Consider the following 24,707-nt stretch of genomic DNA (forward strand, 5'->3'; position numbering starts at 1 on the left):
GTAAATGACTTGGAAACAATTTTGATTCAACCAGTGTGTGCCCAGTGCGGTAACCTGCCCACTTGACCCAGTTCCTGACCAAACAGTAGATTGAAGATACACTACATGACCATATCAGCCTCCACTCTTCTGGCAAGGCTTTCCACTAGATGTTGGAACATTGCTAAGCATTAGTGAGGTCGGGCACTGATGTTGGGCGATTAGCCCTGGCTCGCAGTCAGCGTTCCAATTCATCCCAAAGGTGTTCGGTGGGGTTGAGGTCAGGGCTCTGTGCAGGCCAGTCAATTTCTTCCATACCAATCTCGACAAACCATTTCTGTATGGACCTGGCTTTGTGCATGGGGGCATAGTCCTACTGAAACAGTAAAGGGCCTTCCCCAAACTGTTGCCACAAAGTTGGAAGCACAGAATCGTCTACAATGTCATTGTATGCTGTAGCGTTAACATTTCCCTTCACTGGAACTAAGGGGCCTAGCCGGAACCATGAAAAACAGCCCCAGACCATTATTCCTCCTCCACCAGACTTTACAGTTGGCACTATGCATTGGGGCAGGCGCGTTCTCCTGGCATCCGCCAAACTCAGATTTGTCCATCAGACTGCCAGATGGTGAAGCGTTATTCGTCACTCCAGAGAACGCGTTTCCACTGCTCCAGAGTCCATTGGCAGCGAGCTTTACACCACTCCAGCCGACGCTTGGCATTGCACATGGTGATCTTAGGCTTGTATGCGGCTGCTCGGTCACTCCCCAAGAACAGTTATTGTGCTGATGTTGCTTCCAGAGGCAGTTTGGAACTCGGGAGTGAGTGTTGCAAACGAGGACAGACACACTTCAGCAGTCAGCGGTCCCGTTCTGTGAGCTTATGTCGCCTACCACTACGCGTTGCTGCTCCTAGACATTTCCACTTCAAATTAACAGCACTGACCGTTGACTGGGGCAGCTCTAGCAGGGCAGAAATTTGACAAACTGACTTCTTGGAAAGGTGGCATCCTATGACAGTGCCACGTTGAAAGTCACTGAGCTCTTCAGTAAGGCCATTCTACACTGTTTACCTATAGAGATTGCATGGCTGTGTGCTAGATTTTATACACCTGTCAGGTGTCCACATTTGTATATATAGTGATTTAATAATTCTCAGTAAGCAATGTCCAACTGATGGCCCCATGTCCCCTACAAGTTAGAATGACACTCCATATCACAGGGTCTCTGCTAATAAATGTTTCAAATTTGAATAAAAAGTCTGTATGAATGAAGAAAACACCACTTACAAAGATAGCTTCCAATAGGAAATTAGATCAGCGATTCTTGAAAGCTGGGACAATCCTTTTCCGACAGGGAAAAAATTTTATAGTTGAAAAATATACATATCTTGTTGCATTATTTGAGCTTAACATTTTAATTTAGGGGAATCTATGAGGGAAAATATTTTTGGGGGATATTCTCAAAATACTGGTGATGTTATTAATTTCCATGTCGGCTCTGTGCATGGAAATACCCTTGTCCGGAGCAAAGGATACCAATTTCAAACTCTCCCAAAAAGGGTTTAAAATTCTAAAACCTGTCAATAATGGATGTGAACAGAAAAATGATCATATGTAGTTTCTTGCAATAGCCCCATTTGACTTTAAATAATATTTCTCTCCAAATGTTGATTCCTAAAAGATGTGTTGGGAGATTTGGTTAACTCCATCAGATTTGCCTATAACCCTAAATTAATCAGAAATGAGCAGGGTCAGCCATACCGTAAGGACCCCTTTTGAATAATCTAATTTTAGAATTAAATAATCAAGGCATTTAAACACTTGTTGAACAGGAATTGTACAATTCTGACGGAGTGTGTCTGACGGAGTGTGTCTGACGGAGTGTATCTGACGGAGTGTGTCTGACGGAGTGTGTCTGACGGAGTGTGTCTGACGGAGTGTGTCTGACGGAGTGTGTCTGACGGAGTGTATCTGACGGAGTGTGTCTGACGGAGTGTGTCTGACGGAGTGTGTCTGACGGAGTGTATCTGACGGAGTGTGTCTGACGGAGTGTGTCTGACGGAGTTGACATAAATCCAGTTAGTTGCATTTTATGAGAGAAATGTGGAGGTTGTTCCTTTACATGGTGTGATAGCTGATACTTTGGTCTATCTTCAAGGTCTGCTTGCTAGCTAGCATCCGAAGTTGTATGTCAAAAATAAAAAACAAGCTGTATGATTTTATTTTCTCTGTTTCTCCTAAAACTCCATGATAAGGTAGGCTATAATCATCCCTTGTAGTTACTGCAGTCTGCAGATAGATATTATTGGTCTATTCTGGGGTCACGAGTACTATCAGCACACCGGGCTGTCAGAGTCCATCTGTAGTGTGTGTTAGGTATGTGTGTGCGCACGCACGTCTGTGTACCAGCCAAGTCTCAGGAATGTAGAGGATTGTGTGTCATATCATATGACTGAGTTTAGCGCTGTTTGGTGACAGTTTCCTGTCCAGTTTTCCGTCTCCCTTGCCAGACCCCCCAAAGTCGGAGTGTGTCATCAAATTGAGCGAGAACTATGATTGAAACTCATTGCCACAGTGTGTAATGGTGTGTGTTTACGTCATAGGGCTTAGAGCCGCAGATAAGATTTACCACAGATAAGATTTACAGACGGAGAGAGGGAAGGAGGGAGGGACAGAGTGGTGTTACACTGCCATCTCACTCACTTGCTCTCACTCAGGGACTCAGATAGGCTGGTATACTGATTTTCTCTACACTTACTCAGAGAAGCAACAGGGTCATGATGACCCAAAGCCTCCAGAATGGCTTCACTCTGGACAACCACTACCTCCAGGATCTGAAGGGGCCTGTCCCTGTGCCCACTCAATATGCTCCGAGCCTGGGTGTACACCGGGGGTCATGCCCTGTGGAGCCCCATAAGGACCAAGAGATCCAGAGGCATCGGTCTGCTCAGGCTGCTCCTCTCCTGGGTTCATGTCGTGTGCAAACCCCTGCTCCTATGGAAGTCCAGATGTGTCAGTCTATACAGCCATGCCATGCAGATCACCAAGGAGACCTGAGTGCTGGGCAGCTACTCAAATGGATGGACACAATCGCCTGCCTCGCTGGTCAGTATTGTGTGTGTGTGTGTGTGTGTGTGTGTGTGTGTGTGTGTTTCCATGCAAAGAAGACAGAAAAGTAGACGATGTAAAGTTCATGGAAACTTTACACTGCTATTCCCATCTGTATCTAAATATCAGGTGGAGAGTTTCCTCTGGTGTAAATGCTGAGCAAATGTTAACAATATAGAGACTAGGAACAGTGTTAGAGTTCAGGAATAGAAACTGATTAGATGTCAGGGGTAGTATCTGCCACCTCACACACACACCCCCACACACACCACCTCAGTTACACAAGTAGCGTGTGTGTGACAGAGCTGACCTTCAGTGGCCATTGCTGGACAGACAGGGTAACAGCAGTGCACTGACCCCTCACCTACTAACATTCCCCTACGTGTGTGTGTGTGTGTGTGTGTGTGTGTGTGTGTGTGTGTGTGTGTGTGTGTGTGTGTGTGTGTGCGCGTGCGCACAATAACACATAATAAGAGATTTGTGTTATCCCCCATGAGGATGTTAAGGATTGGCATGTCACTGTAATTGTAGTTCGGGCCACAGTTGGAGAGATGAAACATAGATACTGTAAATATAAAGATTAACAATGTGAGATAACTTTGTGTGTGTGTGTGTCCCTTAGCTGAGCGTCATGCTGGGATGGCATGTGTGACACTATCCATGGACGACATCCAGTTTGAGGAGACTGGAAGGTACGCGTCAATCAATCAGTCAATCAATCAGTCAATCAATCAAATGCATATAACGTTTTTAATATTTCTAATGTTGTTTGCAGGGTTGGTCAGGTGATCACCATCAAGTCTAAAGTCAACAGAGCGTTCACCACTAGCATGGAGGTAAGACTACACACATGCACACGCACACACACACACACTTACGCATGCATGTACAAGTATTATATATATTTTAATGTATAATACAACAATTGTGTGTGTGTAGGTTGGAATCCGTGTGTCAGTGCAGGATGTGAGGGAACATGTGGAGAGGTTGGTATGTGTGGCCTACTCCACCTTTGTTGGAAAGCCAGCGGGACCACAGAAGGTGTTGTTGCGGCCAGTGGAGGATCTGTGTTCTGCAGAGGAGGAGCTGCAGCATTCTCTGGCCTCAGAGAGACGAAGACTTCGCCTTTACAATGAACAGACCTTTAGTACCCTGCTACAAGACTACCACACACTAGCCAACGGTCAGTCTCTCTGTCTATCTCGCTCTCTTTCTCTAGACCTCTCTCTCTCTGTATTTCTCTCTCTCTTTCTAGACCTCTCTCTCTCTAACCCTCTCTCTATTTCTCTCTCGCTCCTCTCTCACATCTCTGTGTGTGTGTGTGTGTGTGTGTGTGTGTCAGCCTGGGATATTGTATCGTTATCTTGACTTAGGTTATCTTGTTCTGAGAGGAACTATAATTGCCCCATGAACTCATTTTCAATGGGCAAATATAAACAAATAAATACCTTTGTAGCTGAGAAAGAGGAGAGATAGAGAGAGTTTGTTTGATACAGTGCTCTGATGGAAAGGGCGAAGAGTCAGCAAGAGGACAGAGAAAGACATCCACACTCACATACACACCAACACAAAGAGAAGAGCCAACATCTTTTTTTTCTTTCAGATCCACTGGGCACAAACTGGTTGAATCAACGTTGTTTCAACGTAATTTTTCAATGTGTTGTGACGTGAAAACCATGTGGGGAAGAAAAGTGTTTCTAAAAACAGTAATCAATGTAAACTGTTGTTGTTAGAGTGAAATTTCAACCACAGTATTATGACATCATGGTAACCACATTTCAAAATACAAAAACCTTGTATAAATTATGTTGAATTTGTACTTTTACAAATATCCACTATCCAGAAAAAAACTATAGGCTGGGCAGCACCTCCTACTGGAAAATGTATCTATCTACAGCTACATGTTGGTCTCACATCCAAGGTATTAACTAAGCCCAGCTGTTATATCTGTTACCAATGTGCTATCGTGAGAATGATTGTCGAAAGATCTCCACTTAAAAACAAAATAGATTCACTGTTACCATCAAAGTCATTCCAAAAGGCAGGTTCAACAGAGCAAATGAAATGTGACCATACTTTATCAATCATCAATGATGCTATTTAAGCCTATATAGCATTTACAAAGACATCAACAGGAATTGTTTGATTGAACCCAGTAATCAACTAAAAATAGACAATAGAATAGGCCTAGGGTTTCAAGCTTGATTTAAAATGTAGTGATATTGAATTGTGTTTTATTGTCAACGCAACCATATATCAACATTTGAAGGATATGTATCGTCTGCTTGGATAGTTCCATCTGAGCCACTGACTTAGTCTGGCTTTAATTACAGTTTGTCTACAAATTAATAATTTATATGTTGGAGTCACGTCTCCATCTCAACCAAAAATCAAAGTTAGAGAATAGGACTAAATCAAATCAAACTATATTTGAAGTTCATTAAGAGTTTGATTTGATTTAGTCCCATTCTGTAACTTAGATTTTTGGTTGAGACGGAGATGTGACTCCAACATATTAATTATTAATTTGTAGACAAACTGGAATTAAAGCCAGACTAAGTCAGTGGCTCAGATGGAACTATCCAAGCAGACGTTATGTGTTGACAACCAAACATAATTCACAATCACTTTTAAAATACAATAAATAGTGTGTTAACTTGTTGATAAGTTAACACATGTTATATTAGATTCATGTCTCCAACTCAACCAAACATAACAGTGGCTCAGATGGAACTATCCAAGCAGTAGTTATGTCTTTTTAATGTTGATATTTGGTTGCATTGTCAACCAAACACAATTCAATACAACTTTTGTAATAGGGCAAATAGCCTAAAGTTATGTAACATTCAACCTTAAAATGCGTAACACATCCATGGCCACATTTTGAGGTTACTATGACTATACATATCTTCTTATGTAATAATATAAATCATGCAAGTTTAAGATAGCGGGTCTGTGGAGATCTTCACAATTGCTGTTATAATCTGCGCAATATCTCAAACAGCATGATCACTTGCACCATGATGTACTTTTAATGTAATCTCAACTGGAATCCAGGTCATTTGGTTCTGCTATTAGATGAAGTACAGTGATATCACATTAATCTGTTGAATAAATAAACTAAATATCTGACATTTTATTCCCAATTGAACTTTGCTGGGCTTTTAAATGGTTGAAAATGTGGTGATAACACATTTGGAAATTCAACCAACCTTTGGCTGTCTTTTTGAGTGGGTGAATATAGGTTGTAAACTCATTGATCAACGTCTCAACCAAATATTACCCAATTATCCACGTTGAAATGACGCAGTGTGCCCAGTGGGTTATCTATGTGTAATGCTCTCTGTAAGAGCCACATGATGAAACAACGTACATGTCTGTCTGAGGGCTATTGCTGAATTGGTGATTAGTTGTACTAGACGTGTCATTGCATCTCTTTTTAATCCCCATGTCTGTACCTGTACCTCCCCATCAGGTAACTATTCCTCTCCAGGTGTGTGTAGCAGGAGAGACCCGCTGTCTGCTGTGTCCACAGAGTTCACGCGTGTAGAGAGCATCGAGCTGGTACTGCCTCCACATGCTAATCACCATGGCAACACCTTCGGAGGACAGATCATGGCCTGGATGGAGAACGCAGCCACAGTGGCAGCCAGGTAGACACACACACACACACACAGACACACACAGACACACACACACACACACACACACACACACACACACACACACACACACACACACACACACACACACACACACACACACACACACACACACACACACACACACATGCACACACACTCAACTAACCCTCTCTGTCTCTCTCTCTCCAGTCGTCTGTGTGGCTGCTTCCCCTCTCTGAGGTCTGTAGACATGTTCCGCTTCAGAGGTCCATCCTCTGTAGGAGACAGACTGGTCTTTAAGGCTGTGGTCAACAACACATTTAACAACAGGTAACATGTCTAGTCATCTGTCTTACCTTTCAGATAATGGGATCCTAAGGAAATGTAATTAGCACAGTATTTAAAATGTGTGTGCGCCTGTGTGTATAGTATCGAGGTAGGTGTCCGAGTGGAGGCCTATAACTGTGAGGAGTGGACCGCGAACAAACCGCGTCACATCAACAGTGCCTTCCTCATCTACCAGCTGGCTAACACACCTGGTGACGTACCTGCCTTCCCCCAAGTCACATACACCACCCAGGACGGGGAGAGGAGATATCTGTCTGCCATTGTCAGGAAGAGAATACGCATGGCTAGAAAGCACATCCTGTCCTGTAAGGAGGAGGCTCCTCTCTCTGTCCCCTGGGATAAAAGCAATCAGGTACTACAACCATGTAATGAACATGACACTACCAGCACCCATTGTTCTAGCTAAGCTAGTGTCACGTTCCTGACCTGTTTTCTCTTGTTTTGTATTTATTTAGTATGGTCAGGGCGTGAGTTGGGTGGGTTGTTTACCCATTGTTCTAGCTAAGCTAGCCTTGTTACCTGACTGTTCTTGCATTCAACCACATTGCTGCCATGCAGTGGTGTAAAGTACTTAAGTAGTACTTTAAAGTATTTTTACTTAAGTATTTTTGGGGCGTATTTGTACTTGACACGACTATTTATATTTTTGACTACTTTTACTTCACTACATTCCTAAAGAAAGTAAGGTACTTTTTACTCCATACATTTTTCCTAACACTTAAAAGTACTCGTTACATTTTGAATGCTGAGCAGGACAGGATTATTGTATTTTAAAAGTGATAGTGAATTAATGGTTGAATTCGCACACTTATCAAGGGAACATCCCTGGTCATCCCTACTGCCTCTGATCTGGCATACTCACTAAACACAAATGCTTTGTTTGTAAAGGATGTTGGAGTGTGCCGCTGGCTATCTGTAAATTACCCTGGTTTGCTCAGTATAAGGAATTTGAAATCATTTATACTTTTACTTTTGATACTTACGTATATTTAAAACCAAATACCTTTAGACTTTTTCTCAAGTAGTATTTTACTGGGTGACTTTCACTTTTCATTTTCTATTAAGGTATCTTTACTTCTACTCAAGTATGACAACTGAGAACTTTTTCTACCACAGCTGCCATGCCAGATGACAAGTTGGTTGAAGCTGAGGTACACTCATTATTTCTCAGCTGACTGTCTCTCTCTCCTATCGCCCCCTGCAGGTGTATCTGGGCTATAACAACGTAGCAGCTCTGACTGTACTGGCTGGGAAACAAGACTGGGAAGCCAGCAGCATCAGTGACAGAGTAAGAAACACACAAATGCATGAACGGAGGCAATTTATGGCAATTTTGTAAAGGAGATTCTCTGTCCTTTTTGGAGTTGGACACCATTTTGCTTTTACGTTGTCCTTACTTACCTTACAACTTACTGTTGTATGTTTGTGTATCCAGGTCGCTGTGTATGTCCATGAGGAGGTGGAGCTGCTTTGTGTCCAAGTTCAGATGGAGGTCATGACCTCTGCCCTCCATGCCTTCACCTTACTGGCTGACCTCACGCTGCGACCTCTTTGGGACAAACACTACCTGTAAGTATGACCGACACAGAGCTTTATGTTCATTAAACTAACTAAACCTTTAACCTCTCACACCCCCTTCTTTCTGTAGGAGCTGTGAGGAGGTGGAGAGGGCGGATGAGGAAGAGACAGTATATCACATTAAATGCCCCCCCATCAATGGAGGCAAGAGCCGCGACTTTGTGTTCCTGCTATCAAAGAGGCAGCCCTGCAAAGACGGGTAAGGTTTCCTTCAGAATAATGTTTGTGTGTGTGTGTTCCTGTCTTCCACAGTGGTGATGGTTATGTGATCATTCTGATTTCTGTAACTATATGTGTGTTTCTTCTACAGTGACCCCTATGTGGTGGCCCTGAGGTCTGTAACTGTGACAACAGTTCCCCCTGTGGAGGGTTTCCTCCGTAGCGAGGCCAAGTGTGCCGGTTTCCTCATCCACAGCCTGGGACTCAACAGTTGCAAGGTGAGGCAGACACACCTACACACTGACTGTCTACGACACTCCCGTGGACCTCCGTATAGTCTTGCTTTGTATGATTTTGTTTTGGCTTTCTCATTTGCCTAGTTGACACACACTACCTTCTCATCAAGGTCTATTCCTATCTAGTGATGGGAAGTTTGGCTCATTTTACTGACTTTGATCTTTTTGAGTCGTTCAGTTAAAAGAACAAATCTTTAAACTCATTTTGTTCATTTGATTCAGTAAGACCCAGTGCATGCAAGAGCCCCTACCAGCGAACGATGAACTGAAACCTCGAGTCATGAGTCTACAAGCCTCTCAGTCACATCTCATTCACCAGAAAAGGCTTATCATTGTGACAGTTTGTGACAGTCTTGCAAAATATTGCTAGTCATACATATACGATTATTCCTTGATTCCTTTGAAACGAGGTCTAGTTGCGGCCACAACAGGACTAGATTGTGAATGATTCTTGGTGTCGTGCAACTGCTTGACTGCTGTGAGGGTGATAAGCACAATATCGTTTGCGAACTGCAGAAGCCCCCCCAAACGATTCAATCTCGAGTTCGAGTTTGTTGAGCAGAGGCTGTGTATGTTTCGCTTCGACAAAGCTGTGTCCATCATAACATTCCATAATCAATTAATTGCATTCATATTTGCACCATGAGATCAATTATCAGTTCTAAACATGTATTTTTCTTCTCTATGCTACCTGCAGCATGGCCTATTGTCCTACGCGCATATGTGGCAGACAGTTGTTGGTGAGAGCACGTCTCCAGAGCCACTGAGCTGGAGGAGCGCTTATCAATCCTGCTGTAGAATTCAATGCAGCCAGCAGGTCAAACAAATTACTACGGCCAGCAGGTCAAACAAATTACTACGGCCAGCACGTCAAACAAATTACTACAGCCAGCAGGTCAAACAAATTACTACGGCCAGCACGTCAAACAAATGACTACGGCCAGCACGTCAAACAAATGACTACGGCCAGCACGTCAAACAAATTACTACGGCCAGCAGGTCAAACAAATTACTACGGCCAGCACGTCAAACAAATTACTACGGCCAGCAGGTCAAACAAATTACTACGGCCAGCAGGTCAAACAAATGACTACGGCCAGCACGTCAAACAAATTACTACGGCCAGCAGGTCAAACAAATTACTACGGCCAGCACGTCAAACAAATGACTACGGCCAGCACGTCAAACAAATTACTACGGCCAGCAGGTCAAACAAATGACTACGGCCAGCACGTCAAACAAATTACTACGGCCAGCAGGTCAAACAAATTACTACGGCCAGCAGGTCAAACAAATTACTACGGCCAGCAGGTCAAACAAATTACTACGGCCAGCAGGTCAAACAAATTACTACGGCCAGCAGGTCAAACAAATTACTACGGCCAGCAGGTCAAACAAATTACTACGGCCAGCACGTCAAACAAATTACTACGGCCAGCAGGTCAAACAAATTACTACGGCCAGCACGTCAAACAAATTACTACGGCCAGCAGGTCAAACAAATTACTACGGCCAGCACGTCAAACAAATTACTACGGCCAGCAGGTCAAACAAATTACTACGGCCAGCACGTCAAACAAATTACTACGGCCAGCAGGTCAAACAAATTACTACGGCCAGCAGGTCAAACAAATTACTACGGCCAGCAGGTCAAACAAATTACTACGGCCAGCAGGTCAAACAAATTACTACGGCCAGCAGGTCAAACAAATTACTACGGCCAGCAGGTCAAACAAATTACTACGGCCAGCAGGTCAAACAAATTACTACGGCCAGCAGGTCAAACAAATTACTACGGCCAGCAGGTCAAACAAATTACTACGGCCAGCAGGTCAAACAAATTACTACGGCCAGGACGTCAAACAAATTACTACGGCCAGCAGGTCAAACAAATTACTACGGCCAGCACGTCAAACAAATTACTACGGCCAGCACGTCAAACATATTACTACGGCCAGCAGGTCAAACAAATTACTACGGCCAGCAGGTCAAACAAATTACTACGGCCAGCAGGTCAAACAAATTACTACGGCCAGCACGTCAAACAAATTACTACGGCCAGCAGGTCAAACAAATTACTATAATGAACGTGTTACTCAGAAAAACGAATCAGGACTCTCGATTCAGTAAAAAGAGTTGTTGGTGAACTGCACATCACTAACACGCACGCATACACGGCAGAGGCCATTAACTCCTACAGTCCCAACCCTGACACCGGCACATTTTGGACTTCTAACCCCTTTAAAACATTGTGTGTTTGAGCTACAGACTTCTGGGTTGGATTTGTCTATTTTTTTTCTGCATCCATAGGTACCAACTACTAGTCTGTGTGATTAACGGAGGCTGAGTTAGAGAGGTGTTTGTGAGACAAGGGCGGATTCCGAAGGGGCCAGGACATTTTACAAAAACGTCTGTAGAGTCCGAGTGGTTTGCGCTACAAACTATTAAAAGCTATCTATGAAAACCTGAGACTCCCTCGAGAACACACATGTTTTGCTCTATGACTCTCAGAAGCCACACAAGAGTCATTAGAAGGTAAGGGGTTCCTCTACGTAGAAGATCATAGGAAATCCCAGGACATACCAAATAAAATCAAAGTTCATTTGTCACGTGCGCCGAATACAACAGGTGTAGACCTTACAGTGAAATGCTTACTTACAGGCTCTAACCAACAGTGCAAAAAAGGTATTAGGTGAACAATAGGTAAGTAAAGAAATAAAAAGACAGTGAAAAATAACAGTAGTGAGGCTATATACAGTAGGGAGGCTATAACAGTAGCGAGGCTATATACAGGCACCGGTTAGTCGGGCTGATTGAGGTAGTATGTACATGTAGATATGGTTAAAGTGACTATGCATATATGATAAAGAGAGAGTAGCAGAAGCGTAAAAGAGGGGGTGGCGGGTGGTGGGACATAATGCAGATAACCCGGTTAGCCAATGGTTGGTCGGGCCAATTTGAGGTAGTATGTACATGAATGTATCGTTAAAGTGACTATGCATATATGATAAATAGAGAGTAGCAGCAGCGTAAAAGAGGGGTTGAGGGGGGGCACACAATGCAAATAGTCCGGGTAGCCATTTGATTACCTGTTCAGGAGTCTTATGGCTTGGGGGTAAAAACTGTTGGGAAGCCTTTTTGTTCTAGACTTGGCACTCCGGTACCGCTTGCCATGCGGTAGTAGAGAGAACAGTCTATGACTGGGGTGACTGGGGTCTTCGACAATTTTTAGGGCCTTCCTCTGACACCGCCTGGTGTAGAGGTCCTGGATGGCAGGCAGCTTAGCCCCAGTGATGTACTGGGCCGTACGCACTACCCTCTGTAGTGCCTTGCGGTCGGAGGCCGAGCAATTCCCGTACCAGGCAGGGATGCAACCAGTCAGGATGCTCTCGATGTTGCAGCTGTAGAACCTTTGAGGATCTGAGGACTCATGCCAAATCTTTTTAGTTTCCTCAGGGGGAATAGGCTTTGTCGTGCCCTCTTCACGACTGTCTTGGTGTGTTTGGACCATTCTAGTTTGTTGGTGATGACACCAAGGAACTTGAAGCTCTCAACCTGCTCCACTACAGCCCCATCGATGAGAATGGGGGTGTGCTCGGTCTTCCTTTTCCTGTAGTCCACAATCATCTCCTTAGTCTTGGTTACGCTGAGGGTTAGGTTGTTATTCTGGCACCACCCGGCCAGGTCTCTGACCTCCTCCCTTTCGGCTGTCTCGTTGTTGTCGGTGATCAGGCCTACCACTGTTGTGTCGTCTGCAAACTTACTGATGGTGTTGGAGTCATGCCTGGCCTTGGAGTCGTGGATGAACAGGGAGTACTGGAGGGGACTGAGCACGCACACCTGAGGGGCTCCAGTGTTGAGGATCAGCGTGGCAGATGTGTTGCTACCTACCCTCACCACCTAGTGTCTATAATACTGCAATAAGCTCACATAGTTGCTGTCACAAACTCCAAACAGTTGTCACTCACTAGTTGGATATTAATTTCCCAGAGCAAACCATCTGTACTTACAGCATTCTTATAAATAATTTTTTCTTTTTTCTTTGGCGGAACTTTTTTTATTGACATTTGTCAATAAAATTCATGAATGCAACTGTTTATTTCAAATTGGGTTATACTTGTAGCCCTAGTTTCCTGAAAAGAAAATGGTGGAACAATTCATTGTGAGGCTAAATATAAAGTCATGCAGATAAATGAAAGTCATTTAAATGAAATGTGATTTTTGCTGAGGTCTCGGGACTTATAGGGTTAATAAGCACAGTATAATAACTTGTTAGCTTTCATCACGTCTTCATTAGCCCTCCATAGACCTCACAATTCATAAAATGTTAACACCAGGTGTGCATGTCTTATTTTGTGTTCCAGGTGTGTTACTACAACCAGGTGACGTCAGGTGTTTTGCCATATGTAGCAGGTAACCTGGCAGGCTGGTCCAAGTCTATGGAGGAGACGGCTAGCGCATGTACCACCTTCCTGGAGAGAGACCTCATCACTAGCATCTTCTGACTCACACACTAAGCATGAGTCTATGATGGTGAACTGACACAGCAGCACAGATTCTAACAATATAGAAATGTCCATGGCTGCTAATTACAGGTGTTACATTTACAGTTACCCAAAATGTATTTGTGACGTTTATGTAACAATTCAGAGCAAATTTAGCTCATGTATGTGGTGTAGGTCTTATTTCATGAATTCTTCTATAAATATTTCAGATGTTGATGCGAGTAATGTACAGTAACATAATGATACTCATAATGATAAAACCTATTCTGTAAATAACGAATAAAATCTATATGTTTTACCTTAGATTTTTCTCTTTGACAGCTGGGGATGGAAGAGAGAGAATACATCACTAAACAGGAAACACATAACAAAGAGGGCTAGCAGACATAAACACATCTTTAGATACAGGAGAGGACAGAGGGACTGTTTAACTCCTCCTTTATTAAAAGGAAATTCATCATATACAAAATAAATTCATAATATCAGTTGAACTTATCATATCATTCACATAGATCCAACACACCTCTCCTTCTCCTGTGACATCAGACCAAGGCACTACTCGGGCTGCTCAAGAACGTTTGGGGGAAATGTGTCGTTCAGTACAAGCCATTACAGAACATAGCAAATGTTTAATCAAACTGAACACACCCCTGTTAGCTGGTGTACAGCACACCACAGTCTCCAGTCTGTGGTGACAGAGGGAGAGAGAGAGAGATAAGAAGGAATGAAGAGATAGGAGAGGTTGTGTGTCACTATGTCCTATAGTCCAATGTAGTGAATTATTGGGGTAGCCCCGACTGGGACTCGAACGTGCTGTTTAGATTTTTTTTTGCCCACGCTACAGATGGCTATATCGGTCCGCTAGTACAGGACTAGTAAAGGCCCATATTTTTCTTATTATTTTCCCATATTTTTCTTAAAGTTGCACTATGCAGAAATCGCTACAACTTTCTTGGTTGCTAAAATTCTAATAGTTTGCCTAATTTCAGTTTGTGACAAAATAAGCTAGTATAGTGTGGAGAATCAATCTAAACCACTGTGAAATATATTTTCCATAACCAAAAATATTGTTTTTTTTCAACTGTTTGAAGCTGGTGTACAAAACCTAAAGTAAAATATGCAAAAACAAAACTTAAGAACGGGAAGCATAGAAATAGTACACAAAGAACAGATCTACCACTTCTTAGACTTGCTTTCAAGTAGAATGATAGATTTCTAACTCACATTTCTATGTGAATTTGGTCAGGTCGCCCAAAAAGTTACATATTGCCACTTTCATTTCTGATTTCTCAAGCGGTGCTGCAGCACCCTCAGCACCCCTGCCTCCCACAGCTGTGTCAACCTCCTCTCCCTCCTGTTCTAAGCTGGCTCCCGGGTGTGGCCTCAGCAGGTTTGTATTTGTGGAAGTTGTTGGCTCTGGCCCATCGCGTCACGTCTCAAACACCTGGGGTACACAAATAGAGAGAGATGAGGGAGAGACAGATGAGAGAGATTAGAGAAATGTCCCTCTAGAATAACAAAGGCAGTGATTTATGATTTTTTTTTGGAGCAGAATTTATTTCACAGCATTTCAGAAACTGATACATTTAGTTACATAATGTGATCAGAATAAATGTAGCTTGAATAAACTATTGCTGCGTTCATTTGCTAGTCGGAACAAGGTACCTGAAATTTCCGACTTGCTTACAGCTGGAACGCAGTACGTGTATACGGTAGTGTAAAGTACTTAACTCTTGGTGCACGATACCTTTAGCGGGACAATTGTCATCAACAACCGCTGAATTGCAGAGCGCCAAATTCAAAAAAAATTGCTAAAAATATTTATATTCATGAAATCACAAGTGCAATATAGCAAAACACAGCTTAGCTTGTTGTTAATCCACCTGTCATGTCAGATTTCGAAAATATGCTTTACAGCGAAAGCAATCCAAGCGTTTGTGTGAGTTTATCGATCACTAGACAAAACATTACGAACAGCTAGCAGCAATGTAGATAGGTCACGAAAGTCAGAAAAGCATTAAAATTAATCGCTTACCTTTGATGATCTTCAGATGTTTGCACTCACGAGACTCCCAGTTACACAATAAATGTTCCTTTTCTTCGATAAAGATGATTTTTATATCCAAAAATCTCCATTTGGTTTGCGCGTTATGTTCAGTAATCCACAGGCTCGTGCCGGTCATGAAGGCAGACGAAAATTTCAAATAGAATCCGTAAAGTTCGTAGAAACATGTCAAACGTTTTTTATAATCAATCCTCAGGTTGTTTTTAACATAAATGATCGATAATATTTCAACCGGAGGGTAAACTATTCAATAGAAGACAGAAATAAAATGTCGAGCTACAACTTTCGAGCGCAATAACTAATCAAGGACACTGACGCGATTTGATAAATCTCGCTCATTTTTCAGAATAAAAGCTTGAAACTATGTCTAAAGACTGTTCACACCCTGAGGAAGCCATAGGAAAAGGAATCTGGTTGATATCCCTTTAAATGAAGGAAAGGCAGGCAATGGAACAGGGATTTTTCAAAATAAGAGGCACTTCCGGGTTGGATTTCCTCAGGTTTTCTCCTGCAAAATCAGTTCGGTTATACTCACAGACAATATTTTGACAGTTTTGGAAACTATAGAGTGTTTTCTATCCTAATCTGTCAATTATATGCATATTCTAGCATCTGGGCCTGAGACATAGGCCGTTTACATTGGGAACGTTATTTTTCCAAACATTAAAATTCTGCCTCCTAGCGTCAAGAAGTTTTTAAGAACGTTTAAAACCAGATACTTTTAGACTTTTACTCAAGTAGTAATTCACTGGGTTACTTTTACTTGAGTCTATTAAGGTATCTTTACTTTGACTCAAGTATGACTATTGAGTAATTTTTCCACCACTGTACATTTAAAACCAGATACTTTTAGACTTTTACTCAAGTAGTATTTTATTGGGTTACTTTTACTTGAGGTACGCTATGAAACAGGTTTGAGGAGTTGGCGAGGTAACTTTGGTGAGCTCAACTCAGGATAACCGGTAGCATGAAAGTGGCTCACCTTTTAGCAAGGAATACTAAACATATTTGTTTTTTTAAATTAGGCAAGTCAGTTAAGAATAAATTATTTACAATGACGGCCAAACCTGGATGACCCTGGGCCAATTGTGAGCCGCCCTATGGGACTCCCAATCACGGCCGAATGTGATGCAGCCTGGATTCAAACCAGGGACTGTGGAGATGCAGCGCTTTAGACCTCTGCGCCACTCGGGAGGCCAATATAAACGTAACTTCAAAGAATTTATAGAGTTAGTCCATATAAGGAAGTCAGTCAATTGAAATGAATTCATTAGTCCCTAATCTATGGATTTCGCATGACAGTGCAAGGGTGCAGCCATGGGGTGGACCTTGGAGGGCTCAACCGCTTGCAGCCCGGCCCAGCCAATCAGAATGAGTTTGTCCCCACAAAAGGGGCAATATTAGACGGAAATAGTAGCCAGCGTGGTTACAACTATTTACTTTGACTCAAGTATGACTATTGAGTACTTTTTTCCAGCACTGCGTGTTTAACTACAACCAGTTCGCATGTCTGACATTTCAGAGTTTCCTAGTTCCGACTAGCACTTGAACACGGCATATCACTGCCACGTGTTTACTGTTTAACAGCGAGGCACATTCTTCTTCTTCCTTTGGTCGAAATGGCAGGAAAAGGAGTCGAGAGACGCTTAGCGCCATATATTGTTGAGGTTGAGAACTTAAAAGCAAGTGACCACACCAGCACCTGTTACTTTGTGATTGCTGCCCCACCCACTCTTTGACTGGAAGGAGAGCAAGTGCGTGAATTTGTTTGTGCCGTTTCTTTGTTTCTTTTCTCCCAAATCCTGGGGGACGATCATCGTTGCAACATGGTTTGGCTTCTGATTCTCTGGGTTGTCCAAGGTAGGACCAGTAATTTTGTTGTTGTGACGTCCTACTTTTTTCCAATTGAGGTACTGTAGTCCAGGCCAATTTCACTGCAGATGCCAATTGGTTGACCATGTTGTTATTATTATGTCACGTGTATTATGTTTCACTTGTGTCTTTCAGTGGGCAGTGTTCCCATCGCCAATTTCACAAATGCTACTACTTCAAATGCTACTTTCCCTGCCACAGGTAGGCAGGCCTGCATTGGGGACCAGTCATTTCGTTAGGTGATAGGCTGAAAGCTAGGCCTCTTTCCTGTTTTCCACTTTTTTATTTAATGTAGGCCAGCCGTACTGCAAAACTATGTTATTGTACTGTTCTGCTTAGTAATATTTTTCTTCTTCTTCTGTGTTTCAGTGGACAACTCTAAAAACCCCATCAACAATTCTACAAATGTGACTTTCTCTGCCACAGGTAGGCCTATACTGTGATTCTCAAGTCAGTCTCTTGGGGTGATGGGGCCCAAAGAAACAACTCAATCTGTTGTCTTCAAGTTTATGGCTTATCTATCAATACACAATGATATTATACATTTAGTTTGTTCACAATTCCCTTCAGGTTCTACTGCCTCGATGGGGCCACGTCACAGACAAAATGATTGGTATAAAACACCTGAAACCAGAGAAGGTAACGCATTCATTAGATGAAGCGTGCAATCCTGGACCTCTATCATGAGGTCCTGACTTTAATGGCACTGGAGGTGGTGACTTGTAACCAGTACATGTTGTTTCAGACCCTCTCTCTCTGTTACAGAGGACTTACAGTTTGACCTTGCTATCATGGAGGGAGACATTCTGGTTTCGGTGAGTCTATGATCCCTGCTTTCTGTCCTGTTACTTGCGTCTTTTAGGCTGATGAATCCGATTGATACCACCTTCTGGTATACACAGCCTGAAGCTAATGACTGCAAAATCATTCAAGCCAGGTTGTTGACTGGAAGTACATTTGAACTTGCTCTACCGGTTGTCCATGGTGTTGGTCCTTCAGATGGTCAAAATTTGAGACCCAAAATATCCACAGGAAAATACACAATGCCGGCATACTACTAAGTGATAGTAATTTCAACTTCAATACCGCCACTCTAAAAAGTTGTGTTAACAGTACTTTCCTGTGGATATTTTGACCATCTGAAGGATCAACACCACGGACCACCAGTAGAGTAAGTTTCAATGTCATTTTATTCAACATTCTGGCTTGTAAAGAGAACTTAAATGATTTTACAGTCTGTGTATACCAGATGCTGGTACAGTGCCTTCTGAAAGCATTCATACCCCTTGACCTATTTCACATTTTTTTGTGACAGCCTGAATTCAAAATGGATGAAATAAAAATTCTAACCCATCTACACAAAATACCCCATAATGACAGTGAAAATGTTTTTGGAAATTTGTGTGATTATTGAAAATGAAATGCAAAAATATCTCAACTATTCGCATCCCAGAGTCAATACTTTGTAGAAGCACCTTAGGCAGTGATCACAGCGGTGAGTCTCTCTGGGTAAGTCTAAGAGCTTTCCACACCTGGGTTGTGCAACACTTGCCCACTTAATTCTTCTCAAAATTATTCAAGCTGTCAAATTGGTTGTTGATCATTACTAAACAACCATTTTCAGGTCTTGCTGTAGATTTGTCAAAACTGTAACTCTGGATCATTCTGTCTTGGTAAGCAACTCCAGTGCAGATTTGCCCTTGTGTTTTAGGTTATTGTCCTGCTGAAAGGTGAATTATTTTCCCAGTGTCTGGTGGAAAGCAGACTAAACCAGGATTTCCTCTAGGACTTTGCTTAGCTCATTCCGTTCTTTTTTTTTTTTTTTATCCTGAAACTTCCCCAGTCCGCAATGATTACAAGCATACCCATAACATGATGCATCCACCACTGCTTGAAAATATGAAGTGGTACTCAATAATCTATTGGATTAGCCTCTCATTACACGTTGTATTCAAGACAAAAAGATAATTGCTTTGTGACATTTTTTGCAGTATTACTTTAGTGCCTTGTTGCAAACAGGATGCATGTTTTGGAATTTTATCCTATACAGGCTTCCTTTTCACTGTCAATCAGGTTAGCATTGTAGAGTAACTACAATGTTCCATTCTCAGTTTTCTCCTATCACAGCCATTAAAGTCACCATTGGGCTCATGGTGAAATCCCTGAGCGGTTTCCTTCTTCTCCGGCAACTGACTCAGGAAAGACACCTGTATCATTGTAGGGATTGGGTGTATTGATACACCATCCAAAGTGTAATTATTAACTTCACCATGCTCGAAGGGAAATTCAATGTCTGCTTTTATACCCATCTGCCAATAGGTGCCTTTAGCGAGTTATTTGAAAACCTCCCTGGTCGTTACAGTTGAATCTGTTTGAAATTCACTGCTTGTCTGAGACAGATAATTGTATGTGTGGGGTACAGAGATGAGGTAGTCATTCAAAATTCATGTTAAACTCTATTGCACAGTGAGTCATGCAAATAGATTTATTGTGTCAGCCAGTGACGACAATCTCAATTTAATCGTAGTGGGTGTTGCCAATGGCATGGTTTTGGTTATTATTTGTTGGTGAAGATCTTAAAATATAGTTTACAAAACATTAGGAACACCTAGTATTGAGTTGCACCCCCCCTTTGCCCTCAGAAAAGCCTCAATTCGTCAGGGCAAGATGTCAAGCGTTCCACAGGAATGCTGGCCCCATGATTTCCCCAATGCTTCCCACCGTTGTGCCCAGTTGGCTGGTAGTGGATCTCTAAACCGAAATGGCTCGTTCCATCTCATCCCACAGATGCTTAATTGGATTGAGATCTGGTGACTGGGCAGGCCACTGCACTAAGCTGAATTCACTGTCATGTTTGTGGAACCATTCCTGGACAATCCTGGCCTTGTGGCATGGGGCATTATCCTGCTGAAAAAATCAATTTGCAGATGGATACACTACTGCCATGAAGGGATGCACCTGGTTTGCAATTATGTTCAGTTATCCTGTGGCATTCAAACATTGCTCCACTTTTATCATGGGGCCCAATGTGTGCCGTGAACGCGTCACACTGCCTCTCACCAGCCTGCAATGTTGACTCACGGCATGATGGATGCATGTGGTTTTCTCCATACCCTAGTCCTCCCATCAGCGTGAAATTGCAAAAAACGGGGATTCATCAGACCAGATGTTTTTCCAGTTCTCCTTTGTCCACTGCAACAATTTATTTGCTGAAAGAAGTGGAACTCTGTAAGGTTGTCGGCTGCCATACCCCATTTGTGTCAAGGTACTACGAGTTGTGCGTTTTTATGGTCTTAGGGCACAAATGTTGTACTGGACTGTCAATTGACTAACTGTAGCCCGTCTGTTGCTCTGCACAATTCGTGTCACCAATTTTCAACCACTGGCCAGCCATTGGCTGGATGTCCTTTGGGTGGTGGACCATTCTTCACACACACATGGGGGAAACTGGGTGTGAAAATACCCAGCTACGTTGCAGTTCTTGACACACTCAAACTGGTGAGCCTGGCACCTACCATACCCTGTTCAAAGGTACTTCAATATTTTGTCCTGCCCATTCACCCTCTGAATGGCATATATACACGACCCATGTCGCAAGGCTTAACAATTCTCCTTTAACCGGTCTCTTCATATACACTGACTGAACAGGTGTCCTCAGTAAGGATCATAGCATTCACTTGGTCAGTCTGTCATGGAAAGTACACTGTGTATATTGCTCCATTATCTTTTCTACATACTTAGTCTGGTTTTAGTCATTTAAGTTTACTTTGAAATAGTTTTACCATTTAAAGAAAATTCATAGGGGAAACGCTGAAATAACCATTTTAATTTGAGGCCTATACTCTCTAGCGACAGCTGGATTTAAGACTAGGTGTTTTGTTCTACAGGAAGACCGATTAGCTGTGAAGTCACTTTGGCCGGAGAATGAAGGCGTCACTTCTATCCCCTACAAGATCAACGATGATCTGGGTGAGTGTCGAATACAGTAGGAGAGATGAACACTAACACTAGATGTTTTCTAATACAGTGAGAATGATATGCACCGTCTAATGGTAAATTGTCTCTGATCCCCACAGTGGACAGAAAGGAAACTATGCTAGCAGCGTTCAAGATGATTTCAGACCAGACGTGTATCCTCTTCCACGAATACACCAATGAGATTAACTACATAGAGTTAATCTCTGGGACAGGGTGAGTCCAAAATGGTCACATTAACACACACTCTCCTTCCCAGCAGTTTACAGTTAACTCACAACCTCTCCTTTATTTTTCTCTCTTCCTGTCATATCCACTCTTTCTCCCCCCCACCCCCTTCTCTCACCTTTCTTTCTTCCCTTAACTCTAGCTGTGCGTCGTATGTAGGTTTTCAGGGCGGGGCCCAGCCTCTGTACTTCGGTAGAGCCTGTAACGTGGGGAACCTGTGTCATGAGCTGATGCATGCCCTGGGACTGCACCACGAGCACACACGGCCAGACCGTGACCAATACATCACCATACAGTGGGACAACGTGGTCTCAGGTAACTCACACCAACACATGCTAAACCACCTCACGGGCATTGCATGTGGACCAGGGGCAGGGCTGGTCAATTTGTCCCATGAAGAGCTGCAGTGTGCAGGCTTTTGTACCAGCCCAACACTAGCACACCTGGTTCAGCTTTTTGTGGTCTGGAGTGAAGACCGTATGGAATAACTATTGACATGTAGTATTTTATTAGGTACTGCTAAAGCAGCAGCTGCTCTTCCTGGGGTCCAGACAACATGAAACACTACATAACAAAAATAGACGGTACACCACAAGGACAGAACAACAGGCGTTCATATATTTATGCCTAAACGTTCCATTTATCATGTACTCATTATAACGGAAATACTGCAGCCATTAATTTCCCCATGCATTGCAACCCTGTTCTCTACTGTTGAAATTGCTTTGTCTAAGCAGGTCCTGATAGCCTAATATCATAGCAACCTTGAATCCTGATATCCTAATCTCACAGCACCAGTTCTGTAACCATCAGTGTTCTTCAGTTTGAAACCAATACTATGTATTTCATAGACTAATTTCCAATGATGTGGAATTTAACTGAATTCGTTAACTCCTGCGAATTTCCCCTGGTGTGAACGCAGCAACCTTGTTCGCTAAATTCCCCTTACATGAATAACACGACATTGCCATCTACAATTGCCACCCGTAATGGGTATCCTGGGATAACATGTAAGCTCTTGAACTTGAAGGCCACCCGCTATGGGTTTCATTAGGTAAGATGCCATAGTCATGCCTTGAATCGTGTAGAGTTTCCTCCTGCTAGAGGTTCAACTTAATGGTTTCCATCTCAACACCTTGTCTAGATTTCCACTTTCGTTCCCCTATCACAATCACACCCAGCAGTGTCCACCAGTCACATCTGCCTCTTGTAACTCTTTTTTAACTTCCAGGAAAAGAAGATAACTTTAAGGTGAAGGAAGGAGACACTCAGGACCTGCCCTATGACTACGACTCCATAATGCACTACGGAATGTCAGTCACACTCCTCTCCTCCTTATTCCCAATGAAGTCTTAATTTTACTCGACTTGTTTTTAAACTGCTAGCAATAAGTAAAGATGAGTTGTACAGTGTCCAGCTCCAGTAACATTTCTCTGTGTGTCCCAAATGGCTCCCCATTTAAGTCACTACTTTTGACCTGGGCTCTGGTCAAACTAGGTGCACTATATTGGGAATAGGGTGACATTGTGATGCAGTCCTTGTGTTAAAGTAGCATTTCCTCAAATACCCCATTGTCGGGTTTCTCCTGGCAGATATTACTTCTCATCAAACCAGAACCCCACTATTGACTCCAAGAAGAGTGGAGTCCAGATTGGACAGAGAAATCACCTGAGCCCCCTGGACATAGCACGCCTTAACAAACTCTATCAATGTGGTAAAGACGTGTGCACACACAGACAGGAAAAATATCAGAATTGGGCTGCCTTTGTAAATGCAGTCATTATCACACTGTATTCTAAGCATGTTCCTGTCCTGTCTTTCCCAGAATAACAATGCACAGTTTAGCATTTATTACACCATCGAAGAAGATTCCAACACCCCTGCTGTCGACTGATTCCAACACACATGGCACTGACATCCTAACTTCTCTTCACAACAATGAATAAGTTGGACAAGTCCCTTAAAGCTTTCTGATGTATTATACGTGTCTGGCTGCAGGCAGTGGTTTTATTTCTCCTGTGTACTCTTGTTGCCTTGAATTAGGCCTATACCACTGCACTTGTCTTGGAAATAAATAAAATGACCTAGACTGAAATGAATCCAGTCAGTGTGATGTTGCTTGCAGTGTTCTATTTCATTCTAGAATGGACCTTGTCAGCTATGCTCATCATACATCCCAAGGTGGGATCAGAGAGGAAGTAGATCTAGTGTACCAGGAGAGACGACTTAAATTAATGGTGATTTATACCTTAAACTTGGCAGAACTGCTAAGCGGTAGATGCAACAAATGATTTAAAAACGTAGATGCTGTAACACAGGACTTAAACAGCAGGGATCATAGACTCACCAAAATCTGAATGTCGACCTCCAGAAGGGTACGCTATGAAACAGGTTTGAGGAGTTGGTCAACTCTTGAGCTTAACTCAGGATAATCGGTACCACACAAATGGCTCAACTTTTAACCATGTATACTCAACAAAAATATTAACGCAACAATTTCACAGTTAGTTCTAATAAGGAAGTTACTAAATTGAAATAAATTAATTAGGCCCCAATCTATGGTTTTCACATGACTGGGCAGGGGTGCAGCCATGGGTGGCATAGGCTCACCCACTGGGGAGGCAGCTCCAACCAGAATGAGTTTTTCCCTTAACTTGTCTCATTTGATTACGAAATTATCACACAAGTCAGTTATACTTAAACAATCTGTATTCTCTTAAGGGAGCAGGTCATTACAACACACACACACACAGTTAATTGAGTGCTCTACGATAATCATGGCTGGTTGACGAATCCCACTCACATGATTCGTTGAGAGCCCTGAGACAAAAGTGCAATGGTCTTTTATTGCCAATATACACCCCTTTCAGTCTACATGACAACAGCTGTATGGAATGGGTCACAAGGTTAAGATTTTTATGAAAGATGCTTATAATTCACAGAACACCAGTATCTGCTGTAAAAACAATT

At 42.7% G+C, this 24,707-nt stretch overlaps 2 protein-coding genes across 2 annotated transcripts; both read left to right on the forward strand.

Annotated features, from left to right (window-relative positions):
* Window positions 1-2,873: 2,873 nt before the first annotated feature.
* On the forward strand, window positions 2,874-13,765 carry LOC120026391 (acetyl-coenzyme A thioesterase). Its single transcript, XM_038971241.1, has 13 exons — window positions 2,874-3,085; window positions 3,711-3,780; window positions 3,864-3,924; window positions 4,028-4,235; window positions 5,098-5,133; window positions 6,582-6,741; window positions 6,922-7,041; window positions 7,141-7,411; window positions 8,264-8,347; window positions 8,495-8,628; window positions 8,708-8,836; window positions 8,948-9,074; window positions 13,457-13,765. Exons 1-13 carry the CDS (start codon window positions 2,977-2,979, stop codon window positions 13,595-13,597), a joined length of 1,650 nt encoding a protein of 549 aa, XP_038827169.1. The 5' UTR covers window positions 2,874-2,976; the 3' UTR covers window positions 13,598-13,765.
* Window positions 13,766-17,488: 3,723 nt separating this feature from the next.
* LOC120025502 (astacin-like metalloprotease toxin 5) lies at window positions 17,489-23,567 on the forward strand. The gene is made up of 10 exons (XM_038970069.1): window positions 17,489-17,522; window positions 17,670-17,735; window positions 17,904-17,960; window positions 18,300-18,349; window positions 21,422-21,503; window positions 21,611-21,725; window positions 21,880-22,052; window positions 22,969-23,050; window positions 23,330-23,451; window positions 23,563-23,567. The coding sequence occupies exons 1-10, from the start codon at window positions 17,489-17,491 to the stop codon at window positions 23,565-23,567; spliced, it is 786 nt and encodes a 261-aa protein (XP_038825997.1).
* Window positions 23,568-24,707: the final 1,140 nt, after the last annotated feature.

Source organism: Salvelinus namaycush, chromosome 31 (genome assembly GCF_016432855.1).
Source record: "Salvelinus namaycush isolate Seneca chromosome 31, SaNama_1.0, whole genome shotgun sequence".
In the NCBI taxonomy this organism is placed as follows: Eukaryota; Metazoa; Chordata; class Actinopteri; order Salmoniformes; family Salmonidae; genus Salvelinus; species Salvelinus namaycush.